The sequence below is a fragment of the Mustelus asterias genome, chromosome 9 (assembly GCF_964213995.1).
Source record: "Mustelus asterias chromosome 9, sMusAst1.hap1.1, whole genome shotgun sequence".
Lineage (NCBI taxonomy): Eukaryota > Metazoa > Chordata > Chondrichthyes > Carcharhiniformes > Triakidae > Mustelus > Mustelus asterias.
Genome location: NC_135809.1, coordinates 68170117 through 68193370, shown reverse-complemented (window position 1 = coordinate 68193370; position 23254 = coordinate 68170117). Strand labels below are relative to the sequence as shown.

The following is a 23254-nucleotide window of genomic DNA, read 5'->3' as shown; positions in this document are numbered from 1 at the left end:
GAAAACTTCCAGTCAGTCCATTTCAGAACACAGCGGGATTTCGGAGCAATGTCAATTCACTCTCTGCTTTGGGACTGAGTCTGGGGCTTCAGAAGTTGGTGTGTTTTTACCCAAGCAGTTGATGTTCTTTTCTCCATAGGAAAACCAAAACCGGCTTTCAACCACCTTTTTCCAGGCATGGTTTTTTTTCAAAGCCATTAACCACCGTGTGACCCTTTTGTGAACAGTTCACCACTGTCCAGAGGTTTCCAGCTTCTTAAACTGCTGAATTACCTTCTTCTTGTAAAATGCTGTCCTTTCCAGGTACGATGTGGAGATGCCGGCGTTGGACTGGGGTAAACACAGTAAGAGTTTTAACACCAGGTTAAAGTCCAACAGGTTTATTTGGTAGCAAATAAACCTGTTGGACTTTAACCTGGTGTTGTTAAAACTCTTACTTTCCAGGAACAGCAGCAACTAGTCCTTGCATTAATCCTTTAAGGGACAGTGTCTTTTGAACAACACAATTTTTTCCAGAATATTCTTAGTCCTTGAAGACAAACCATTTGGGCAGCACTGCTGCCTCACATGGCCAGGGAGCCAGGTTCAATTCTGGCCTCGGGTGACTGTCTGTGTGGAGTTAGCACATTCTCCCCATGTCTGTGTGGGTTTCTTTTGGGTGTCCCGGTTTCCTCCCACAGTCCAAAGATGTGTAGGTTAGGTGGATTGGCCATAGTGATAGGGCCAGAGGGTGGGCCTGGATAAGATATTCTTTCGGAAAGTCGTTGTAGATTCGTTGGGCCGAATGGCATCATTCTGCACTGTAGGCATTCTGTGGTAATTTTCTGTGGTTAAAGTATTTATAACAATAGTGACTTGGATAGAACATAGAACATAGAAAGCCACAGCACAAACAGGCCCTTCGGCCCACAGGTTGCGCCGATCACATCCCCACCTCTAGGCCTATCTATAGCCCTCAATCCCATTAAATCCCATGTACTCATCCAGAAGTCTCTTAAAAGACCCCAACAAGTTTGCCTCCACCACCACCGACGTCAGCCGATTCCACTCACCCACCACCCTCTGAGTGAAAAACTTACCCCTGACATCTCCTCTGTACCTACCCCCCAGCACCTTAAACCTGTGTCCTCTCGTAGCAACCATTTCAGCCCTTGGAAATAGCCTCTGAGAGTCTACCCTATCCAGACCTCTCAACATCTTGTAAACCTCTATCAGGTCACCTCTCATCCTTCGTCTCTCCAGGGAGAAGAGACCAAGCTCCCTCAACCTATCCTCATAAGGCATGCCCCCCAATCCAGGCAACATCCTTGTAAATCTCCTCTGCACCCTTTCAATGGCTTCAACATCTTTCCTGTAATGAGGTGACCAGAACTGCGCGCAGTACTCCAAGTGGGGTCTAATCAGGGTCCTATAAAGCTGCAGCATTATCTCCCGACTCCTAAACTCAATCCCTCGATTAATGAAGGCCAGTACGCCGTACGCCTTCTTGACCGCATCCTCCACCTGCGAGGCCGATTTAAGAGTCCTATGGACCCGGACCCCAAGGTCCTTCTGATCCTCTACACTGCTAAGAATGGTACCCTTCATATTATATTGCTGCTTCATCCCATTGGATCTGCCAAAATGGATCACCACACACTTATCCGGGTTGAAGTCCATCTGCCACTTCTCCGCCCAGTCTTGCATTCTATCTATGTCTCGCTGCAACTTCTGACATCCCTCCAAACTATCCACAACACCACCTACCTTGGTGTCGTCAGCAAACTTACCAACCCATCCCTCCACTTCCTCATCCAGGTCATTTATGAAAATGACAAACAGCAAGGGTCCCAGAACAGATCCCTGGGGCACTCCACTGGTCACTGACCGCCATGCAGAGAAAGACCCCTCCACAGCCACTCTCTGCCTTCTGCAGGCAAGCCAGTTCTGGATCCACAAGGCAACAGCCCCTTGGATCCCATGCCCTCTCAATTTCTCAAGAAGTCTTGCATGGGGGACCTTATCGAACGCCTTGCTGAAGTCCATATAGACCACATCCACCGCTCTTCCTTCGTCAATGTGTTTGGTCACATTTTCAAAGAACTCAACCAGGCTCGTAAGGCACGACCTGCCCTTGACAAAGCCGTGCTGACTACTTTTGATCATACTAAACTTCTCTAGATGATCATAAATCCTGTCTCTCAGGATCCTCTCCATCAACTTACCAACCACTGAGGTTAGACTCACCGGTCGGTAATTTCCCGGGCTGTCCCTGTTCCCTTTCTTGAATATAGGGACCACATCTGCAATCCTCCAATCCTCCGGAACCTCTCCCGTCTCCATCGACGATGCAAAGATCATCGCCAAAGGCTCCGCAATCTCCTCCCTCGCCTCCCACAGTAACCTGGGGTACATCCCATCCGGTCCCGGCGACTTACCAACCTTGATGCCATTCAATAGTTCCAACACATCCTCTTTCTTTATGTCCACATGCTCGATCCTTTCTGTCCACCGCAAACCAGCAGTACAACCACCCAGATCCCTTTCCACCGTGAATACCGAGGTAAAGTATTCATTAAGCAGCTCCGCCATTTCTAACGGTTCCGCACAAACTTTTCCCCCTTCACCTTTTAAGGGTCCTATGCCTTCACATCTCATCCTTTTACTCTTGACATATTTGTAGAAAGCCTTGGGGTTCTCCTTAATCTTACCCGCCAAGGCCTTCTCATGACCCCTTCTCGCTCTCCTAATTTCCTTCTTAAGCTCCTTCCTACATCCCGTATACTCCTCTAAATCCTTAACACCTCCTAGCTCTCTGAACCTTCTGTACGCCTCTCTTTTCTTATTCACCAGGTTCATCACAACCTTCGTGCACCACGGTTCCCGTACCCTACCAACACCCCCCTGTCTCATCGGAACGTTGTCATGCAGAGCTCCAGACAAACATTCCTTGAAAATCCTCCACTTTCCTTCGGTACTTTTCCCCAAGAATGCCTCCTTCCAATTTACCCGTCTAATTTCCTCCCTGATGACACTGTATTTCCCTTTACTCCAGAGAAACACTTTCCTAGCCTGCCTGATCCTATCTCTTTCCAATGCTATCGTGAAGGAGATAGAATTATGATCGCTATCCCCAAGATGCTCACCCACCGAGAGATCCTCCACCTGTCCAGGTTCATTAGCCAGCACCAGATCAAGTACAGCCTCTCCTCTAGTAGGCTTATCCACATACTGTGTCAGGAAACTCTCCTGGACACACCTAACAAACTCCTCTCCATCCAAACCCCTAGCCCTAGGGATATTCCAATCTATGTTTGGGAAATTAAAATCTCCCATCACGACAACTCTGTTATTCCTACATCTCTCCAGGATCTGTTTCCCCATCTGCTCCTCAACATCTCTGTTACTATTGGGCGGCCTATAGAAAACACCCAGCAACGTTACCGACCCCTTCCTGTTCCTAACCTCCACCCACAGAGACTCCGTAGTCAATCCCTCCACGGCGTCCACCTTCTCTACAGCCGTGACACTATCCCTGATCAACAGTGCCACTCCCCCCCCTCTCTTGCCTCCCTCCCTGTCCTTCCTGAAACATCTAAAACCCGGCACCTGAAGCACCCAGTCCTGTCCCTGAGACATCCAAGTCTCCGTAATGGCCACCACATCACAATTCGAAGCAGCAATCCACGCTCTAAGCTCATCCACTTTATTCACTACACTCCTGGCATTAAAATAGACACATCTCAGACCTTCAGCCTGAGCACTTCCCTTCTCCATCACTCGTCTAACCTCCCTCTTACCCTGTTTACATTCCTTATCTATTTGCGAGCTAACCTCCTCACTCTCAGTCCCCTCATTTCGATTCCCTCCCCCCAACCTTTCTAGTTTAAAGTCTCTCCAGTAGCCTTAGCCAACCTTCCCGCCAGGATATTGGTCCCCCTGGGATTCAAGTGCCACCCGTCTTTTTTAAACAGGTCACACCTGCCCCAAAAGAGGTCCCAATGATCCAAGTACCCAAATCCTTGTCCCTTGCTCCAGTCCCTCAGCCACGCATTCATTCTCCACCGATTCCTGTTCTCACTCTCCCGCGGCACAGGCAGCAATCCCGAGATTACTACCTTTGCATTCCTCTTTCTCAGCTGTCTACCTAACTCCCTATATTCTCTTTTCATGACCCCTTCCCTCTTCCTACCTATGTCAGCAGTACCTATATGCATCACGACCTTCGGCTCCTCTCCCTCCCCCTTCAGGATTTCTGGGACTCGACCAGAGACATCCCGGACCCCTGCACCAGGGAGGCAAACCACCATCCGAGAGTCCCGTCTTTGTCCGCAAAAACGCCTATCTGACCCCCTCACCGTAGAGTCCCCAATTAGCACTACCCTCCTTTCCTTACCCTTTTGCACTACTGGGCCAGGCTCAGCTCCAGAGACACTGCCACCGCTGCTTCCCCCAGGTGGGCTGTCCTCCCCAGTAGTACTCAGACAGGAGTACTTATTATTAAGGGGCACATCCACCGGGGTGCTCACCATCAACTGAGTTTTCTCCTTCCTCACTGTTACCCAGTTACCCTCCTCCTGTGGTCCCGGTGTGACCACCTGCCGATAGCTCCTGTCAATGACCTCCTCACTATCCCTAACCCGGCGAAGGTCCTCGAGCTGCAATTCCAGTTCCCTAACATGGTCCCTTAGGAACCGCAGCTCAACACACCCAGCACAGATATGGTCCTCCGGGAGGCTAGGAGCCTCCAGGACCTCCCACATCCTACATTGGGAACAACATACTGGCCTCACACTCATAATTGCCCCTTTAAACACACAGGGAAAAAAAAAGTGAATGAAAATTTTAAACTTACCTTTCCTCCTCCTGTTTTCTCCAAAGCCCTGCTCTCACTGGGTCTTTTTTTTTAGGTTAGAGGAGGAGGGAGGGTGGGATACTCTACAAGTGTAGAGTATCGGGATTCCTCTCTGTTCCAATTTATTGGGGAAAAAAAAATCTCTCTCTCCCAGACCTCCCTGCGCGACCACTTCCGGGTTTAGATATTTTTAAAGAAAAAACCCGCGAAAAAGTAAGTTAAAAATAACAGCGCTTACCCGCAGCACTCCTCTCGCGAATCTCTCCCTCTCTGCTGCACTTCCAAGACGCAAATGTATTGGTGTGAGGGAGCTGTGAGTGGAGCCTGGAGAAGTGGAGAGAGAGTGATCCCCACACGAGGTGATTTGATGGAGTCCACTGGGGGGAGTCAGGAGATAGTGAATGGAGCTGAGTTGAAAAAAACTGGTTGGATGGTGGATGATACTGGAAGGAAACAGTTTTAAACACTGTGAGCACGTCTCGTGGTTATATTTATTTTCACTGACAGATGCACTGGTAGTCAGTAATGACTCTGTCATTAGTTATTCCACTGAAACCAAGCCCTGTGTGACTGTAAAATTGGTTTCTCAAATGTAAATCATTGTATATTTCAGTGAGTGACTGTTTGACTGCAGACTTGGAGCTGGCTTTTAGTAGCAACTAAAGGACAAGTTGTGGTGTTAAGTTTTGGAATCCTCACTTGTTAGAAGAATTTCAGGCAGCCTTGTTGAGGAAAGGATGACAAAGATAAAGACAGGAATGCAGAAGCTCTCTGGAGCATGAAAGAAGTTGAAAAGGAGCTTCCTAAAGAAACCATTGATCAGTTGCAATGTTCTGTGGCTGCACCATTTATGGATGAAACATATTGTGTTCTCAAAGGTTTCACCATTCTGAGAGAGGGACATGTCCGTCTCCCAGAATTCTGAAAACATGTTTCCTGAATTCTGGAGGAAATTAATGATTTTAATTCATTTAATTTTAATTTTCTGACGCTCCATCTGCAAACTTTAATCCAATACATCTGCACTGCAAATCTCCCATTTTTCAGCTTTGCTTAACCCACCCTGAAAACTGGCTATGTTTTATATTGGGCAGCAGTCCACTGAGAGAAGCTTGCTCAAGGGTGAAGAAGGAGTGAGGAAATAAGTAACGCAGTGCCAAGTCTGAGTGATTAGCGTGCAAGATGTAACTTCTGAACTTGAGATGAAGGGCAGAGAGGGATGCTTACAAGAAAAGAGACACTAAAAAAACTGCCTCATAAACGTGTCTGTTCTTTAATAACAGTTCTGTCCTGATTAGTATGTCTTATTAAGTCTGGTTGAACCAACAGTGCATTTGGATGGTTTTAAATTTCAATTGTTTTCATTTTTGGTGTTGCTGGTAATACTCTCTTCTTTATTCTTTTGCCCTCTTTCTTCCTCATTTCTTGCTCTCCCTTCCCTATCCTGCCAATCCCCCCTCAACGGTACCAGAAGAGTGACAACGAATCTATCACCAGCTCCGAACCGCCTGCACTCACCAGGAGTACCAGCCAAGAGTCAGAAAGCAGCACTGTGGTAGGGCAGTGACAAGCTGGGCGTGTGCATGGTGTATGCTGTGCTCCTTATGCAGTGCAGTGGGGAAAGCTGTATTGTCTGATAAATCATCTCATTCTTACTCCCCTGGTCCAATTCAACAAAGAGTTGGTGAACAGAAATCCCAAGAGTAGATGGTATTTCTGGGGCGGCATGGTGGCACAGTGGTTAGCAGTGATGCCTCAGCGCCAGGGACCCAAGTTCGATTCCCGGTTTTGGTGACTGTGCAGTTTGCACGTTCTCCCATGTCTGCGTGTGTTTCATCCGGGTGCTCCAGTTTCCTCTCACAGTCCAAAAGACATGCTGGTTAGGTGCATTGGCCATGCTAAATTCTCCCTCAGTGTACCCGAACAGGCGCCGGAGTGTGGCAACTAGGAGATTTTCATAGTAACTTCATTGCAGTGTTAATGTAAGCCTACTTGTGATACTAAGAAATAAACTTTAAAACTTTAACCAGCAGACTAAGACAAGGGCAGAACCTTGTAGGCATGGGCCATCACTTTGAGGTAAGGTACCAGCACATTAATGATGCTCATTTTCAACAAGAGTGGGAGACAAATCCAGGCAATGCTAGATCCATTAGAATGTAAGAACTAGGAGCAGGAGTAGGCAATTTAGCCCCTCGAGCCTGTTCCGCCATTCAATACCATCATAGCTGATCTTATCTGAGCCTCAACTTTACTTTCCTATCAGCCTCCCTTTAGTTCCGTGCAAAATTATGGAATCCATTATCAGAAGTTATCTTGGAGTTTCTGTACAATAGCCCAGCCAAAAGCATGGATTGAGACGGAGATCAGTCTTCCTGCATTCGTTAAGGAAGTAGCAACTTAATCCGTGACACATGCCCAAGCTCAACTTCTAAAGTTACACATGAAAAACTGTGTGGTTTTGTGTACATCGTGGGCACGATACAAAGCAGTTTAAAGATTGATGTTGGGGAGGGGGTGAAGTGCCATGTGGATCAGTGATTTGTTTTAAATTGATAGCAATGATTTGGATTTGACAGCCTAAATGCAGGAAGACATTGACGAGAAGAGGCAGTGGGATTGTTGGAAACATTTGAGAACTGACAGAAAAATGATTGACAAAATGAATCCAGACAAATGGAAATACTACACGAAGGGACTAGAAAGGACCACTACATTCCACTAATGATGTTGAAATAGCAATGTTTGATGTTGAGAGAAAGCGATACGCTTTAGTGGGCACAGCAGTCAAATTGTCAAATCAACATCGAGCGGTTAAGCTAGGAGGAGGTTGAAGTAGAATAGTCAATATAAGACAAATGAGGAAGTTCTGGTCCAATTGGACAGGGCTCTGGTAGGATGGACAATGAATAGTGGGTCCCGTTCTTGTTACTGAGCTACAAGATATGGGCAGTGGACGGAAGAGGCACAAAGGGATCTGAAAAGAAAGGAGGAATTGGACATTTCAGCCCAGTAAATCAGGATGGTGTCTAAAAAGTGACCTTAAGGAAGGATGTGAGGTAGTTAATGGAAAGAAAAGGATCAATCTATAACATTAGTTTACAATTTACATAGATGATTTGGAGTTGGGGACCAAGTGTAGTGTGTCAAAGTTGGCAGATGACTGTAAGTTCAGTGGTAGAGCAAAGTGTGCAGAGGACTCTGAAAGTCTGCAAAGGGATATAGATAGTCTAAGTGAGTGGGTGAGGGTCTGGCAGATGAAGCACAATGTTGGTAAATGTGAGGTCATCCATTTTGGTAGGAATAACAGCAAAATGGACTATTAAATGGTAAAAGATTGCAGCATGCTGCTGTGCAGAGGGACCTGGTGTCCTTGTGTATGAATCACAAAAAGTTGCAGGTGCTGCAGGTAATTAAGACGACAAATGGAATTTTGTCCTTTATTGCTAGAGGGATGGAGTTTAAAAACAGCGAGGTTATGTTGCAGCTGTATAAGGTGCTGGTGAGGCCACACCTGGAGTACTGTGTACAGTTTTGGTCTCCTTACTTGAGAAAGGATATACTGGCACTGGAGAGGTTGCAGAGGAGATTCACTAGGTTGATTCTGGAGTTGAGAGGGTTGGCTTATGAGGAGAGACTGAGTAGACTGGGGCTATACTCATTGGAATTCAGAAGAATGAGGGGAGATCTTATAGAAACATATAAACAATTATGAAGGGAATAAATAAGATAGAAGCAGGGAGGTTGTTTCCACTGGCAGGTGAAACCAGGACTAGGGGGCATGGCCTCAAAATAAGAGGGAGCAGTTTTCGGACTGACTTGAGGAGGAACTTCTTCACCCAAAGGGTTGTGAATCTGTGGAATTCCCTGCCCAGTGAAGCAGTTGAGCCTACCTCATTGAATGTTTTTAAGGCAAAGATAGATTTTTGAACAGTAAAAAAATTAAGGGCTATGGTGAGTGGGCGGGTAAGTGGAGCTGAGTCCACCAAAGGATCAGCTGTGATCTTATTGAATGGCGGAGCAGGCTCGAGGGGCCAGATGGCCTACTCCTGCTCCTAGTTCTTATGTTCTGTTCTTATTAAGCTGCAGTGCAAGAGTAGGAAAGGATGACATAGATTCAAACTTGTTAAAAGGCAGTGTTCTCTAACTGAAATCAGGAGACTCTTTAACAAACTGCACAACAAAAGCATGGAAACAAAACCCCTGGAATCACTCCAGAGATGGTGACCAGCAGATTTGATGGATTGGGATGTGGTCTGCGTGGTCATTCTAGGTGGATGAATGAAGATGGACTTAGCTGTATCACAGTCTCTCTCTAATCCGCCCTTTTCCTTGCTTACAATCACCTACATCCCTCTTCCCCCACACACAAACACACACACACACACACGCACAGTTACAGCATGTACCAAACAGACCTCTGCATTTCTCAGCATTTAACATCCCTCCCGGTGAGGACACGAAGCTGCTGAGCTGATAGGCATGTGGACTTTGAACAGTTGATGTTAATGGGCTGTTTCGAAGTTGACTTGGTTGAAGGCGCCATACTAACCTGGAAAAAGCCAGTGGTTGCAGGCAAATTATTGGGAAAGTGACTGGGTGTACAGAAGGAGATGCCAGTAATGGGACCCTTAGGACATGCCCACGTTAGCTATCCCTGTGGGGCGATTGTATACCCCACCCCTCATCTATGTATCTCCTCACATAATGTGGAGATGTCGGCGTTGGACTGGGGTAAACACAGTAAGAAGTCTCACAACACCAGGTTAAAGTCCAACAGGTTTATTTGGTAGCAAAAGCCACTAGCTTTCAGAGCACTGCTCCTTCGTCAGGTGAGTGGGATTTCAGTTCACAAACAGGGCATATAAAGACACAATCTCAATTTACAAAATAATGGTTGGAATGAGAGTCTTTACAGGTGATCAAGTCTTAAAGATACAGACAATGTGAGTGGAGAGAGAGTTAAGCACAGGTTAAAGAAATGTGTATTGTCTCCAGCCGGGACAGTTAGTGAGATTTTGCAAGCCCAGGCAAGTCATGGGGGTTACAGATAGTGTGACATGAACCCAAGATCCCGGTTGAGGCCGTCCTCATGTGTGCGGAACTTGGCTATCACTCTCTGCTCAGCGACTCTGCGTTGTCGTGTGTTGTGAAGGCCGCCTTGGAGAACGCTTACCCGAAGATCAGAGGCCGAATGCCCGTGACTGCTGAAGTGTTCCCCAACAGGAAGAGAACACTCTTGCCTGGTGATTGTTGAGCGGTGTTCATTCATCCGTTGTCGTAGCGTCTGCATGGTCTCCCCAATGTACCATGCCTCGGAATATCCTTTCCTGCAGCGTATCAGGTAGACAATGTTGGCCGAGTTGCAAGAGTATATACCGTGTACCTGGTGGATGGTGTTCTCACGTGAGATGATGTCCTGCAGCGTATCAGGTAGACAACATTCTCATCTTACGTGAGAACACCATCCACCAGGTACACGGTACATACTCTCGTAACTCAGCCAACGTTGTCTACCTGATATGCTGCAGGAAAGGATGTCCTGAGGCATGGTACATTGGGGAGACCATGCAGATGCTACGACAATGGATGAATGAACACCGCTCAACAATCACCAAGCAAGAGTGTTCTCTTCCTGTTGGGGAACACTTCAGCGGTCACGGGCATTCGGCCTCTGATCTTCAGGTAAGTGTTCTCCAAGGCGGCCTTCACGACATATAACAACGCAGAGTCGCTGAGCAGAGACTGATAGCCAAGTTCCGCACACATGAGGACGGCCTCAACCGGGATCTTGGGTTCATGCCACACTATCTGTAATACCCATGACTTGCCTGGGCTTGCAAAATCTCACTAACTGTCCTGTCTGGAGACAATACACATCTCTTTAACCTGTGCTTAACCCTCTCTCCACTCACATTGTCTGTATCTTTAAGACTTGATTACCTGTAAAGACTCGCATTCCAACCATTATGTTGTAAATTGAGTTTGTGTCTTTATATGCCCTGTTTGTGAACTGAACTCCCACTCACCTGACGAAGGAGCAGCGCTCCGAAAGCTAGTGGCTTTTGCTACCAAATATACCTGTTGGACTTTAACCTGGTGTCGTGAGACTTCGTACTGTCTTCTCACATAGACAGGGCTCTTTCTATCCTGCATGCTAGCTGCATCCAGGCTGAGGTGAGGAGAGCAGTCCCTGAAGTTTTGAGGGTTCTGAGGCCAATCATATGATGGCTGTAAACAGTAACCCAGTGTCCTTTTGTCCCTCTCTGTTCAGTACTGTTAGCCTTAGTGTGCAGCTTGTGAACTTGGAAGCATTTCTGTAGGATTGCTTCCAGGTATGTAGCTTTGTACACAAACCTGCCGTCAAGGGGTGAGAGCAGAGATTAGTATCAACAGGCAGCTCTGCAATATGCCTCGCACCCCAACCAATGCCTCCAATCATATGTACTGCCAAAGCCAAGTTGTCCACAGATGCTGTCAGATCTGCTGAGATTTTCCAGCATTTTCTGTTTTTGTTTTTTCCAACAATCTCTGGCCTAATTCAATTTCGAATCAAGAGCTCTGAATCCCATCAGTTTAAGGATTTCCAACAGGAAATGGGAGATTCCATGGAATCTACTGGGTCATCTCTTTCACAAGAACACAAATTAAGAGTAGGAATAGGTCATTCAGCCCCTCAGGCCTGCTCCGCCATTCAATAAGACCATGACTGATCTGATTATGGCCTTACTTTCCCGTCTGCCCCCATAACCCCTGACTTGCTCGTCAATTAAAACTCTGTCTGGAATAAATTCAATGGCCAGCTTTCACTGCTGTCTGGGGAAGAGAATTATACAGATTAACAGCCCTCTGAGGAAAACAAATCCATATCTGAGCGTTAAATCGGAGACCCCCAATTTTTAAACAGTGTCCCCAGGATCTTCCCACAAGGGGAAGCATCCTCTCGGCATCCACCCTGTCAAGTCCCCTCAGGATCTTATATGATTCAATACAATCATCTCTCATTCTTCTGAACTCAAAGGGGTATAAGCCCAACCTTCATTAAAGAAAACTCTTTTCGTCCTAGGATTGAGTGAACCTTCTATGAACTGCTAATGTAATTATGTCCTTTAAGTATGGAAACTAAAACTGTACGCAATACTCCAGATGTGACCTTGTACAGCTACAGTAAAACTGCCCAATAAAAACCAATGTTCCATTTGCCTTCCTAAATACTTGCTGTATCAGCAGACGAACATTGTGATTCATGTACCAGGATCTACTCAGATCCCTCTGTACCACCTAGTTCTGCAATCTCTCTATTTCAATGTTACACTGTTTTTCTATTCTTCCTGCCAATGTGTACATTTTCATATACATTATACTCCAGCTGCCAAGTTTTTGCCCACTCACTTAATCTGTCTATATCCATTTTTAACCTCCTTATGACCTCTTCACAAGTTAAAGTTAAAATTTTATTTATTAGTCACAAGTAAGGCTTACATTAACACTGCAATAAAGTTACTGTGAAATTCCCCTAGTCGCCACACTCCGGCACCTGTTCGGGTCAATGCACCTAACCCGCACGTCTTTCGGACTGTGGGAGCAAACCGGAGCACCTGGAGGAAACCCATGCAGACACAGGGAGAACGTGCAAACTCCGCACTGACAGTGACCCAAGCTGGGAATCGAACCCAGGTCCATGGCGCTGTGAGACAGCAGTGCTAACCTCTGTGCCACTGTGCCGCCCTTAGGTAGTTTCCTACCTATCTTTGTGTCATCAGCAAATTTAGCAACCTTACCTTCAATCCCTTCATCTAATTCCTTGATATAGATCTTAAGTACTTAGGCTCCCAGCACTGATCTCTATGGCACTTCACTAATTAACAGCTCACAAACCTGAAAATGGACCATTTATTCTTGCTCGGTTTCCTGTTAATTAGCTAATCTTCTACCCAGGCCTGCACCATGAGCTTTTATGTTGTGCGGTAACTTTTGATGTTGCACCTTATCAAGGGCCTTTTGGAAATCCAAATACACCACATCTACTGGTTTGCCTTTATCCATCTTGCTTGTGACTTCCTTACAGAACTCTAATAAATTAATCAAACAGGATTTCCCTTTCACAAAACCATGTTGACTCTGCCCTAATAATCTCTTTAATAATGACAGACATTCGGCTAACAGACCTATAGCTAAGCTTCCTGCTTTGTGTCTTCCTCCTTTCTAGAATAGAGGTGTCATGTTTTCCTAAATTGTTTGGCATCATTAATGATCTGACCTTAGTGCGCAGTTAAACATTTAATGATCCTTTGGCCCGTAATTAACATTTTAAAGATACTTCAGTTGATAGTAGCTGCAGCTTTAAGAATTCTTCATTCATCCTTAATGCTTTAAGGGTAATTTAGTACATTAGTTCTGATGATTGAAGAATTCTTTAACCTGTAATGGTTCTCCAAAGTTTCCTGTCTTCACTCCCAATAACCCTGCGGAGGGTTTATGTTCACACAGTTCAGTTATCCCCCCATACCCCTCACTGGGGATTTTTGGGTCCACATTCCCATTCTAACTTCTCTCCCCATCCCCACCCGCTCCCCCCATATCTGGATTTTGACCCAGCAACAGTGAAAGAACAGCAATATATTTATATATTTGCAAGTCAGGAGGTTGAGTGACTGGAGAGGAACCTCCAGATGATGGTGTTCCTAGATATCTGCTGCCCTTGTCCTTCTAGAAGGTACAGGCCTTAGGTGCTGCCTAAGGAGCCAATATAAATGAAGTGCTTGATGTAATGTTGGTCTGAAACCTGGAGTTGTGAATTATTGCTGTGTTTGAAGTGTACACACACAGTGATGTTTGAATCTGTTGTCCCAGGTCAGTAACAGTTCTGGAGAGACACTGGGTGCCGACAGTGACTACAGCAGTGTAGCTGGAGAAAGCGTGCCAGGGAAAAGCTCCTCCGGGACGGCAGTGTCCAGAGGGACTCTCTCCGATAGTGAGATTGAGACTAACACCGACACCCGATATATATTCGTAAGTCTGCATCCAAACTGCCCTACGATGAGAAATGGGAACTTAGGTGAATTTTTGCCCCTTTTTCCTTCACCTGGGACAAGACAGGCAGTGAAATTCTGGGCTAAAACTGGCCAGGTCAGAACACACTTACCTGTTAACTCATGGTCAAATGGCAAACCCTTTAGCGCAGAACTGAGCAAGATAGATAGCAGCAGAGGTGAGCAGGGTTAGAGTGGAGAGAGTGCCTTGCTGTTTTGACGTCCAGTTAAGAATGGACAATTCATCAAGTTAATGTGGATACACTGTAGATGGGCAATCGGAAGAATGTAGGATGGCAGACTTGGCAGAAGAGAAGCAATCAGATGAAAGTTGCACAAGAGCACCGATAAATTATATCAATAAAATAAAGCAATTCCTGTAAACAGCAAAAAGCTTCACACACAAGAGAGGGTTGCACAGGCTTTCAAAAAATATTATATGGAATTAATGAGGGGTGGAAGATCTGAGAGGAAAGGAAACTGAGATTCTTGGAAAGTGTTTTCGTCAGAGAGCAGCACAGAGTAGTTAGAGAGGCTGAGAGAGAGGAAACTGGGAGTAGTGCGGTCAGAGGGAAGATAGTGATGAGTGAGGGAAGACTAGGAGTGGGACTGCTCAGTCTGAGAAATGTTAGAAAGTGCCATTTGATCTTTCTCATCAGGAATGGAGAGGCAGGCTATCAGCAGATTGGAAGGAATGGTAGGTTAAACAGTGTGGGTGAAAGGAGAATGAGCAGCAGGAGGAATGGTGAAATGAGGGTTGAAGTGTGAGGATCAGCAGAGTGTATGATGAAATGACAAGGTTAGGTGTTGATGGAGTTCTTCTTATCTAACAGGCTAAATCACACATGCTGGGACCTGGATTCAAGGCTGCTAAAGGTGCCAGTGGATATCCAGAGCCTCCTGTACCCCCAGAGGATATCAGTCAGAGGGTTTACCTCTTTGAGGGCTTGTTGGGTAAGAACTGAAAGCAATTGTGCCATTTTCTTACAAAGTGCTAAAGGAGCAGCGATTTGAACCATCTCATTATCCCCAGAACATATCAGGAACAAGTGTAACACTGTTACAGTGCCCTCCATCCTGGAACATCTAGTGGACCCCTTATCACCTATTGATGGATTACCCCTACCCATTAATCCATTGGGTGACCCCCATTCTTGTTGCCCATGAGGTGACCTCTGAAACCCCTCCCCTCCACTGACTGCATATTGGGGGGGGGATGGGTGAGGGCCGTGTGTCAGGGGGGAAAGAGCACTGGGGTCGCACGTTGGGGGGGAGAATGTGGGGGCCGCACGTCGGGAAGGGAAAGGAGTGTGGTGGCCGCACATGGGGGGGAAGAACAAAGAACAAAGAACAGTACAGCACAGGAAACAGGCCCTTCGGCCCTCCAAGCCTGTGCCGCTCCTTGGTCCAACTAGACCAATCGTTTGTATCCCTCCATTCCCAGGCTGCTCATGTGACTATCCAGGTAAGTCTTAAACGATGTCAGTGCGTCTGCCTCCACCACCCTACTTGGCAGCGCATTCCAGGCCCCCACCACCCTCTGTGTAAAAAACGTCCCTCTGATGTCTGAGTTATACTTCGCCCCTCTCACCTTGAGCCCGTGACCCCTCGTGATCGTCACCTCCGACCTGGGAAAAAGCTTCCCACTGTTCACCCTATCTATACCCTTCATAATCTTGTATACCTCTATTAGATCTCCCCTCATTCTCCGTCTTTCCAAGGAGAACAACCCCAGTCTACCCAATCTCTCCTCATAGCTAAGACCCTCCATACCAGGCAACATCCTGGTAAACCTTCTCTGCACTCTCTCCAATGCCTCCACGTCCTTCTGGTAGTGCGGCGACCAGAACTGGACGCAGTACTCCAAATGCGGCCTAACCAGCGTTCTATACAGCTGCATCATCAGACTCCAGCTTTTATACTCTATACCCCGTCCTATAAAGGCAAGCATACCATATGCCTTCTTCACCACCTTCTCCACCTGTGTTGCCACCTTCAAGGATTTGTGGACTTGCACACCTAGGTCCCTCTGTGTTTCTATACTCCTGATGACTCTGCCATTTATTGCATAACTCCTCCCTACATTATTTCTTCCAAAATGCATCACTTCGCATTTATCCGGATTAAATTCCATCTGCCACCTCTCCGCCCAATTTTCCAGCCTATCTATATCCTGCTGTATTGCCCGACAATGCTCTTCGCTATCCGCAATTCCAGCCATCTTCGTGTCATCCGCAAACTTGCTGATTACACCAGTTACACCTTCTTCCAAATCATTTATATATATCACAAATAGCAGAGGTCCCAGTACAGAGCCCTGCGGAACACCACTGGTCACAGACCTCCAGCCGGAAAAAGACCCTTCGACCACTACCCTCTGTCTCCTATGGCCAAGCCAGTTCTCCACCCATCTCGCCACTTCTCCTTGTATCCCATGAGCCTTAACCTTCTTAACCAACCTGCCATGTGGGACTTTGTCAAATGCCTTACTGAAATCCATATAGACGACATCCACGGCCCTTCCTTCATCAACCGTTTTTGTCACTTCCTCAAAAAACTCCACCAAATTTGTAAGGCACGACCTCCCTCTTACAAAACCATGCTGTCTGTCACTAATGAGATTGTTCCGTTCTAAATGCACATACATCCTGTCTCTAAGAATCCTCTCCAACAACTTCCCTACCACGGACGTCAAGCTCACCGGCCTATAATTTCCTGGGTTATCCCTGCTACCCTTCTTAAACAACGGGAAGAGTGTGGGGGCCACATTTTGGGGGGGAAGAGTGTGGGGGCCACATGTCGGGGAAGGGGGGGGGAAAGAATGTGGGGGGCCGCATGTTGGGAGGCGGGGGGGGGGGGGGGGGAGTGTGGGGGCTATGTGGTGAGGTGCTTACTGTGATTGTGCCCTGTTTATACAGTCTCATTCTCATGTTTGAGTGTCGATGTACTATTTGATGTTAAAAAGCTGACAGAGGTGCAGTGTACATTTGTATGATGGAGGACAGACACACTGTGTGGGTTTATTTTTATCAATCAATGTATTATATCTGCCACCTGTCTACATTTGAGTTTGTGTGTGTGAGATATGTAACAGCTATTTGCTGTATTCTGGGTTGGTTTAGTGCTTTCCCCCCTGTGCAGTCTTTGCTGCTGCTTCAGTCCAGTTTGACTGGGATTGTGAAGAGTCTGTATTTCACACTGTTGTGGGTGAAGAAATTATACCCGCTTACTATTCTGTATGTTGAATGTCACTAAATGCCGGGCTTTTTTCCTTTTTCTTGCTGCTTTCGATCTGCTCAGGGAGAGACAAGAGCTCAATGTGGGACCAGCTGGAGGATGCGGCCATGGAGACATTATCAATGAGTAATGAGCGCTGATCCTGCCTGTTCCCGCTTCCCTCGGGCATGTTTGAAAATCTCTCCAGTTGCTCACATTCAATTCCAGTCTTGTGAAGAATATGCCCAACCTGCCCTCCAACCTCTCTCCCCCCTCCAACCCCTCTCCCCCCTCCAACCTCCCTCCCCCCTCCAACCTCCCTCCCCCCTCCAACCTCCCTCCCCCCTCCGACCTCCCTCCCCCCTCCGACCTCTCTCCCCCCTCCGACCTCCCTCCCCCCCTCCGACCTCGCTCCCCCCGTCCGACCTCGCTCCCCCCGTCCGACCTCGCTCCCCCGTCCGACCTCGCTCCCCCGTCCGACCTCGCTCCCCCCGTCCGACCTCGCTCCCCCCGTCCGACCTCGCTCCCCCCGTCCGACCTCGCTTCCCCCGTCCGACCTCGCTCCCCCCGTCCGACCTCGCTCCCCCCGTCCGACCTCGCTCCCCCCGTCCGACCTCGCTCCCCGCGTCCGACCTCGCTCCCCCCTCCGACCTCGCTCCCCCCCTCCGACCTCGCTCCCCCCCTCCGACCTCGCTCCCCCCCTCCGACCTCGCTCCCCCCCTCCGACCTCGCTCCCCCCCTCCGACCTCGCTCCCCCCTCCGACCTCGCTCCCCCCCTCCGACCTCCCTCCCCCCTCCCGACCTCCCTCCCCCCTCCGACCTCCCTCCCCTCTCCGACCTGCCTCCCCACCCGCCCTCCCCCTTCCCTCCGCCCTCCCCTTCCCTCCGCCCTCCCCTTCCCTCCGCCCTCCCCTTCCCTCCGCCCTCCCCTTCCCTCCGCCCTCCCTCCCCTCCCTCCGCCCTCCTCCCTCCTCCGCCCTCCCCCTCCCTCCGCCCTCCCCCTCCCTCCGCACTGCCCCTCCCTCCGCACTGCCCCTCCCTCCGCACTGCCCCTCCCTCCGCACTGCCCCTCCCTCCGCACTGCCCCTCCCTCCGCACTGCCCCTCCCTCCGCACTGCCCCTCCCTCCGCACTGCCCCTCCCTCCGCACTGCCCCTCCCTCCGCACTGCCCCTCCCTCCGCACTGCCCCTCCCTCCGCACTGCCCCTCCCTCCGCACTGCCCCTCCCTCCGCACTGCCCCTCCCTCCGCACTGCCCCTCCCTCCGCACTGCCCCTCCCTCCGCACTGCCCCTCCCTCCGCACTGCCCCTCCCTCCGCACTGCCCCTCCCTCCGCACTGCCCCTCCCTCCGCACTGCCCCTCCCTCCGCACTGCCCCTCCCTCCGCACTGCCCCTCCCTCCGCACTGCCCCTCCCTCCGCACTGCCCCTCCCTCCGCACTGCCCCTCCCTCCGCACTGCCCCTCCCTCCGCACTGCCCCTCCCTCCGCACTGCCCTCCCTCCGCACTGCCCCTCCCCCGCACTGCCCCTCCCTCCGCACTGCCCTCCCTCCGCACTGCCCCTCCCTCCGCACTGCCCCTCCCTCCGCACTGCCCCTCCCTCCGCACTGCCCCTCCCTCCGCACTGCCCCTCCCTCCGCACTGCCCCTCCCTCCGCACTGCCCCTCCCTCCGCACTGCCCCTCCCTCCGCACTGCCCCTCCCTCCGCACTGCCCCTCCCTCCGCAATGCCCCTCCCTCCGCAATGCCCCTCCCTCCGCACTGCCCCTCCCTCCGCACTGCCCCTCCCTCCGCACTGCCCCTCCCTCCGCACTGCCCCTCCCTCCGCACTGCCCCTCCCTCCGCACTGCCCCTCCCTCCGCACTGCCCCTCCCTCCGCACTGCCCCTCCCTCTGCACTGCCCCTCCCTCCGCACTCCCCCTCTCTCCGCACTCCCCCTCTCTCCGCCTTCCCTTCTCTCCGCCCTCTCCCTCGTTCCGCCCTCTCCCTCGTTCCGCCCTCTCCCTCGTTCCGCCCTCTCCCTCGTTCCGCCCTCTCCCTCGTTCCGCCCTCTCCCTCGTTCCGCCCTCTCCCTCGTTCCGCCCTCTCCCTCGTTCCGCCCTCTCCCTCGTTCCGCCCTCTCCCTCGTTCCGCCCTCTCCCTCGTTCCGCCCTCGCCCTCGTTCCGCCCTCGCCATCGTTCCGCCCTCGCCCTCGTTCCGCCCTCGCCCTCGTTCCGCCCTCGCCCTCGTTCCGCCCTCGCCCTCGTTCCGCCCTCGCCCTCGTTCCGCCCTCGCCCTCGTTCCGCCCTCGCCCTCGTTCCGCCCTCGCCCTCGTTCCGCCCTCGCCCTCGTTCCGCCCTCGCCCTCGTTCCGCCCTCGCCCTCGTTCCGCCCTCGCCCTCGTTCCGCCCTCGCCCTCGTTCCGCCCTCGCCCTCGTTCCGCCCTCGCCCTCGTTCCGCCCTCTCCCTCTCTCCGCCCTCCCCCTCCCACCACCCTCCCCCTCCCTCCGCCCCCTCCCTCCGTCCTCCCTTCCCCTCCCTCCGCCCTTCCTGCCCCACCCTCTGCCCTCCCTGCTCCGCCCTCCCGCCCTCGCCCTCCGCCCGCCCCCTCTCTCCGCCGCCCCCTCTCTCCGCCGCCCCTCTCTCCGCCCGCCCCCTCCCTCCGCCGTCCCTTCCCCTCCCTCCGCCGACCCTTCCCCTCCATCCGCCCTCCCTTCCCCTCCATCCGCCCTCCCTTCCCCTCCATCTGCCCTCCCCGCCCCTCCCTCCGCCCTCCCCGCCCCTCCCTCCGCCCTCCCCGCCCTCCCCGCCCCTCCCTCCGCCCTCCCCGCCCCTCCCTCCGCCCTCCCCGCCCCTCCCTCCGCCCTCCCCGCCCCTCCCTCGCCCTCCCGCCCTCCCTCCGCCCTCCCCGCCTCGCCCTCCCCGCCCCTCCCTCCGCCCTCCCCTCCTCCGCCCCCCCGCCCCTCCCTCCGCCCTCCCTCCCTCCCTCCCCTCCCGCCCCTCCTCCGCCGTCACCGCCCCTCCCTCCGCCCTCCCCGCCCCTCCCTCCGCCCTCCCGCCCCTCCCTCCACGCTCCCCCTCCCTCCACGCTCCCCCTCCCTCCACGCTCCCCCTCCCTCCCCCTCCCCTCCCACCCCCCTCCCCCTCCCACCCCCCTCCCCCTCCCACCCCCCTCCCCCTCCACCCCCCTCCCACCCCCCTCCCTCCCCCCTCCCTCCCTCCCCTCCTCTCTCCCCTCGTTCTGCCCTCCCCCTCTCTCCGACCTCCCCCTCCCTCTGCCCTCCCCCTCCCTCTGCCCTCCCCCTCTCTCCGACCTCCCCCTCCCTCCGCCCTCCCCCTCCCTCCGCACTCCGCCCTCCCCTTCCCTCCGCCCTCCCCTTCCCTCCGCCCTCCCCTTCCCTCCGCCCTCCCCTTCCCTCCGCCCTCCCCCTCCCTCCGCCCGCCCCCTCCCTCCCTCCGCCCCCTCCCTCCCTCCGCCCCCTCCCTCCCTCCGCCCGCCCCCTCCCTCCCTGCGCCTGCCCCCTCCCTCCCTCCCTCCCTCCGCCCGCGCCCTCCTCCCTCCGCCCGCGCTCTCCCTCCCTCCGCCCGCGCCCTCCCTCCCTCCGCCCGCCCCCTCCCTCCCTCCGCCCGCCCCCTCCCTCCCTCCGCCCGCCCCCTCCCTCCCTCCGCCCGCCCCCTCCCTCCCTCCGCCCGCCCCCTCCCTCCCTCCGCCCGCCCCCTCCCTCCCTCGCCCGCCCACTCCTCCCTCCGCCCGCCCCCTCCCTCCCTCCGCCCGCCCCCTCCCCCCCTCCGCCCGCCCCCTCCCTCCCCCCGCCCCCTCCCTCCCTCCGCCCGCCCCCTCCCTCCCTCCGCCCGCCCCCTCCCTCCCTCCGCCCGCCCCTCCCTCCCTCCGCCCGCCCCCTCCCTCCCTCCGCCCGCCCTCTAACTCCCTCCGCCCGCCCCTCCCTCCCTCCGCCCGCCCCCTCCCTCCCTCCGCCCGCCCTTTCCCTCCCTCCGCCCGCCCCCTCCCTCCCTCCGTCCCCTCCCTCCCTCCGCCCGCCCCCTCCCTCCCTCCGCCCGCCCCCTCCCTCCCTCCGCCCGCCCCCTCCCTCCTCCGCCCGCCCCCTCCCTCCCTCCGCCCGCCCCCTCCCTCCCTCCGCCCGCCCCCTCCCTCCCTCCGCCCGCCCCCTCCCTCCCTCCGCCCGCCCCCTCCCTCCCTCCGCCCGCCCCCTCCCTCCCTCCGCCCGCCCCCTCCCTCCCTCCGCCCGCCCCCTCCCTCCCTCCGCCCGCCCCCTCCTTCCTCCGCCCGCCCCCTCCCTCCCTCCGCCCGCCCCTCCCTCCCTCCCTCCGCCCGCCCCCTCCCTCCCTCCGCCCGCCCCCTCCTTCCCTCCGCCCGCCCCCTCCTTCCCTCCGCCCGCCCCCTCCCTCCCTCCGCCCGCCCGCCCCTCCCTCCGCCCCCCCCTCCCTCCCTCCCTCCGCCGCCCCCTCCCTCCCTCCGCCCGCCCCCTCCCTCCCTCCGCCCGCCCCCTCCCTCCCTCCGCCCGCCCCCTCCCTCCCTCCGCCCGCCCCCTCCCTCCCTCCGCCCGCCCCCTCCTCCCTCCGCCCGACCCTCCCGTCCTCCGCCCGCCCCTCCCTCCCTGCCGCCCCCTCCCTCCCTCAGCCCGCCCACTCCCTCCCTCCGCCCGCCCCCTCCCTCCCTCCGCCCGCCCCCTCCCTCCCTCCGCCCGCCCCCTCCCTCCCTCCGCCCGCCCCCACCCTCCCTCCGCCCGCCCCCTCCGTCCCTCCGCCCGCCCCCTCCCTCCCGCCGCTCCTCCCGCCCCCTCCCTCCCTCCGCCCGCCCCTCTCCTCCGCCCGCCTCTCCCTCCGCCCGCCTCTCCCTCCGCCCGCCTCTCCCTCCGCCCGCCTCTCCCTCCGCCCCGCCTCTCCCTCCGCCCGCCTCTCCCTCCGCCCGCCTCTCCCTCCGCCCGCCTCTCCCTCCGCCCGCCTCTCCCTCCGCCCGCCTCCCTCCGCCCGCCTCCCCTCCGCCCGCCTCTCCCTCGCCCGCCTCTCCCTCCGCCCGCCTCTCCCTCCGCCCGCCTCTCCCTCCGCCCGCCTCTCCCTCCGCCCGCCTCCCCTCCGCCCGCCTCCCCCTCCGCCCGCCTCCCCTCGCCCGCCTCCCCCTCCGCCCGCCTCCCCCTCCGCCCGCCTCCCCCTCCGCCCGCCTCCCCCTCCGCCCGCCTCCCCCTCCGCCCGCCTCCCCCTCCGCCCGCCTCCCCCTCCGCCCGCCTCCCCCTCCGCCCGCCTCCCCCTCCGCCCGCCTCCCCCTCCGCCGCCTCCCCCTCCGCCCGCCTCCCCCTCCGCCCGCCTCCCCCTCCGCCCGCCTCCCCCTCCGCCCGCCTCCCCCTCCGCCCGCCTCCCCCTCCGCCCGCCTCCCCTCCGCCCGCCTCCCCCTCCGCCCGCCTCCCCCTCCGCCCGCCTCCCCCTCCGCCCGCCTCCCCCTCCGCCCGCCTCCCCCTCCGCCCGCCTCCCCCTCCGCCCGCCTCCCCCTCCGCCCGCCTCCCCTCCGCCCGCCTCCCCTCCGCCCGCCTCCCCCTCCCCCCGCCGCCTCCCCTCCGCCCGCCTCCCCCTCCGCCCGCCTCCCCTCCGCCCGCCTCCCTCCGCCCGCCTCCCCCTCCGCCCGCCTCCCTCCCCCGCCTCCCCCTCCGCCGCTCCCCTCCCCGCCTCCCCCTCCGCCCGCTCCCCCTCCGCCCGCCTCCCCTCCGCCCGCCTCCCCTCCGCCCGCCTCCCCCTCCGCCCGCCTCCCCCTCCGCCCGCCTCCCCTCCGCCCGCCTCCTCCCTCCGCCCGCCTCCCCTCCGCCCCGCCTCTCCCTCCGCCCGCCTCTCCTCCGCCCGCCTCTCACCTCCGCCCCCTCTCCCTCCGCCCGCCTCTCCCTCCGCCCGCCTCTCCCTCCGCCCGCCTCTCCCTCCGCCCGCCTCTCCCTCCGCCCGCCTCTCCCTCCGCCCGCCTCTCCCTCCGCCCGCCTCTCCCTCCGCCCGCCTCTCCTCCGCCCGCCTCTCCCTCCGCCCGCCCTCTCCCTCCGCCCGCCTCTCCCTCCGCCCGCCTCTCCCTCCGCCCGCCTCTCCCCTCCGCCCGCCCCCTCTTTCCGCCCGCCCCCTCCCTCCCTCCGCCCGCCCCCTCCATCCCCCCGCCCTTCCTCCCTCCGCCCGCCCCCTCCCTCCTCCCGCCCGCCCCTCCCTCC

The 23254-nt window shown here is 55.2% G+C and overlaps 1 protein-coding gene across 1 annotated transcript in view; it reads left to right on the top strand.

Annotated features, from left to right (window-relative positions):
* madd (MAP-kinase activating death domain) overlaps window positions 1–23254 on the top strand; it is a 256584-nt gene that overhangs the window by 172422 nt on the left and 60908 nt on the right. Inside the window, exons 21-24 of the mRNA XM_078221357.1 lie at window positions 6306–6389; window positions 13688–13846; window positions 14700–14820; window positions 17167–17236. Coding sequence (XP_078077483.1) covers window positions 6306–6389; window positions 13688–13846; window positions 14700–14820; window positions 17167–17236 — 434 coding nt within the window. The remainder of the gene's footprint in view (window positions 1–6305; window positions 6390–13687; window positions 13847–14699; window positions 14821–17166; window positions 17237–23254) is intronic.